This window comes from Lotus japonicus, chromosome 1, assembly GCF_012489685.1.
Source record: "Lotus japonicus ecotype B-129 chromosome 1, LjGifu_v1.2".
Classification (NCBI taxonomy): domain Eukaryota; kingdom Viridiplantae; phylum Streptophyta; class Magnoliopsida; order Fabales; family Fabaceae; genus Lotus; species Lotus japonicus.
This window is the reverse complement of record NC_080041.1, coordinates 102,201,778-102,204,699: the sequence shown is the minus strand read 5'-3', so window position 1 is coordinate 102,204,699 and position 2,922 is coordinate 102,201,778. Positions and strand designations below refer to the sequence as shown.

The 2,922-nt window shown below is 36.1% G+C and overlaps 1 protein-coding gene across 1 annotated transcript; it reads left to right on the top strand.

Annotated features, from left to right (window-relative positions):
* Nucleotides 1-759: 759 nt before the first annotated feature.
* Nucleotides 760-2,015, top strand: LOC130728529 (uncharacterized protein At5g19025-like). Its single transcript, XM_057580029.1, has one exon. It carries the CDS (start codon nucleotides 1,133-1,135, stop codon nucleotides 1,793-1,795), a length of 663 nt encoding a protein of 220 aa, XP_057436012.1. The 5' UTR covers nucleotides 760-1,132; the 3' UTR covers nucleotides 1,796-2,015.
* The last annotated feature ends 907 nt before the right edge of the window (nucleotides 2,016-2,922 follow it).

Below are 2,922 nucleotides of genomic sequence, written 5' to 3'. Positions count from 1 at the left end.
GGAGGAAATACCATAGGAGGACCTGGATGAGTTACCCGAGGTGGTCCTGGAGGAAAGCCCTGTGGAGGCATACCTTAACTACATGCACTCTCGTAGGGAGTTGGTTTGGCGTGACATTCTTCACTCTTTTTGGGAGGATGCTTGGACAGGTTTTGTTGCACCAGCTACATGATCCTTATTTTATTTTACCTATACCTATGACAAGGAAATGTATAAAAATGTTTTAAAAATAAAATATCTATATATTATTTACAATGATTTACTTAATAAATTTCATAGAATAATTATCTTTAATCACTTAAATTTCTTATCATTTAGACTATAATATTTTTCCAAAAATTATGAAAATATTACTTTTATAAAATATATTATACTATATATAAAGTATAAATAAACTCGTTCAACGCACATGTATTACGTAAAATTAGTTAAAAATCATTTTAAATTTTATATTAATGAAAATATTAATTAATTTATTTTATTAATTAAGACATCAATATTATTCGGATTAAGAAAATATCACTGCAAAATATTATAAATAAATTCGTGCAACGCATATCCCGTATATACCAAATCCTTATTTCAATAAACTTATTAATTAAATTTATAAATAAGTAATATTTCATTGATGTAAACCATATTGGCTTATTGTACATCATTGACCAAATGACCATTTGCCCCTCCAAGTCCTAGCAAGAAGTGATGCTTGATTTTATCCCTTTGATTATTATGTGTTGATATTAATATTTATATAAGAGGATGGATGCGATGATAACAAAAACAATGTAGCAGTGATGCTTCTTCATCTGCTTCATCTACCTCTCTCTTTCTCTGCAAGCCGGCCTTAACCTAATCCCAATTCTCACTCCCAATTCGATTCCTCTCTTTCTCCATTCGATTCCTCTGTTGTGTTAATCAATTTCACCCATCACAATTCGAAGAAAATTCCCCAAAATTTTAGCTAATTTGGATCATTTGGTGCACCCTGAAAATCTCCAATCTTGTTGATCACTCCAAAGTTCTCATCTTTTTCGATTTTGGTGAGGTGGGTCGATCCAATTTGGTTCCAAATTCATCTGGGTTTGATCCAATTTGGGTTTTTTTTTTTTGCTGGGGCTGTGATTGAATTGAAATGGTCTATTTCGATAGCTCAATCTCCCTCTCCAAGTCCTCCGTTGACCAACCACCTTCCATGGCGAATTCACTTGATCTCGGTTCGAAGCCGAGGAATCGGAAAGCTGTCAATTCCCTTCAGGTTCCGCCCTGCCAGCGATCTCAATCGGCGGTGGTGGATGTTGTGATTTTCGTGGCGGTTGTCGCGGCTTTCGGGTTTTTGCTGTTTCCTTATGTTAAGGCTGTGATGACTGAGAGTTTTAAGATTGGTGGTGTGATCATGAATTTGGTGAGAGAAGAGGTTTCTGGTACTCCTTGGATCTATGTGTTCATAGGGGTTTTTGTTGCTTGTGCTGTATTCACCACATGGTTGTTGGTGGCTTCCACAACAAGGAAATGTGGGAACCGTTATTGCAAAGGTCTCAAGAAGGCTGCAGAGTTTGATATTCAGCTGGAGACTGAGGACTGTGTGAAGAATTCTCCTTCATTGAGCAAGGATGGTACAGTTAAGAAGGGTCTGTTCAAGCTTCCTTGTGAGCATCATCGCGAACTCGAAGCCGAGCTTAAGAAGATGGCACCCCCCAATGGAAGGGCTGTTCTTGTTCTTAGGGCAAAGTGTGGCTGTTCTGTTGGCAGGTTAGAAGTTCCGGGTCCCCGGAAGAATCGAAAGATGAAGAAGTAGGATACAGTTAAAGAATAAAAGACTCTTGACTCATAGGCAGAAGAGGATAATTGAATACAGAATCTAGTTCTTAATGGGAAGAGGAGTTTCTTATAGTTATATTGGTCATTTTATTAGCAATTAGGCTGTATTTTAAATAACCCCCTCCCCCAGGCAATAAGTTGTAAGCAACCATGGATCATACACAGTTTGGTTATTTATACATGGGATACTTTAAGAATCGTTTATTTGGATTCACTTCACTTGCTGATCTTTTGAATTTGGTGTTTCTGAAATTCTACTATTTGTCATGGTTTCAGTTTTTTCTGTTTTTGTGATAAGTTCCCAGGATTGAAGTTGCCAATATATTTGTAGGTGCAGGTTAGAAATGGAGCAAGTTGTTGTTCTGGTCTTATGAACATGCAGCTGAACCTTATTGAGTTCCAATCTTGAAAATGTTGTTTAAAAGCATAACTAAATTCACTGTAGTTTAATATTTTATCTCATACTTGATCTTGATTTTGCATTTAGACAATAATGTACACTTCCTCTATTAGCAAAGTAAATTGTTTTGTTGCATACTTGCATTGGCTACCATTGTATGCTGACTCTTCTAGGAGAGGTTGTCTGTGATGTGAACCATGGAGTGGATTACTCAAGTACAAGACATCTTTGTACACAGGTATCCAATAATCCATATACTCTGATTTTCTATTTGAATTCTGTTTTCAGAAAATTGAATACACAGTGCAAGTTTGGACACACAGCCGAAAACCAGAGCAAAGCCAAAATTACCGTGAAAAGAAGCAACTTCTCTTAGTTTTTGCGACTGTCCACCATGATTTTGGCCTCACTGTGGTTTTCAACGGTGTACCCTAACATGCACACAATATAGAAGGAAACTGGAAATTTGTAACTTTGAGGCTTATTATTTTGTTGTATCTGATACCTTACATGTCTACTGGGCTCTTATTTATCCAGTTGTTTCTATGTCATGTTCTTAACTTCTTATTGTACTACTTGTTTGTTATCTTTTATAGTAAATACATATAAGCAATTATGTGCACTGAAAAGTGACCTTTAGCCTTTTCCTTTGTTCCCTTTCATCTGTTTCTTCCTTTGAAATATAACATATATCTCAATTTGCT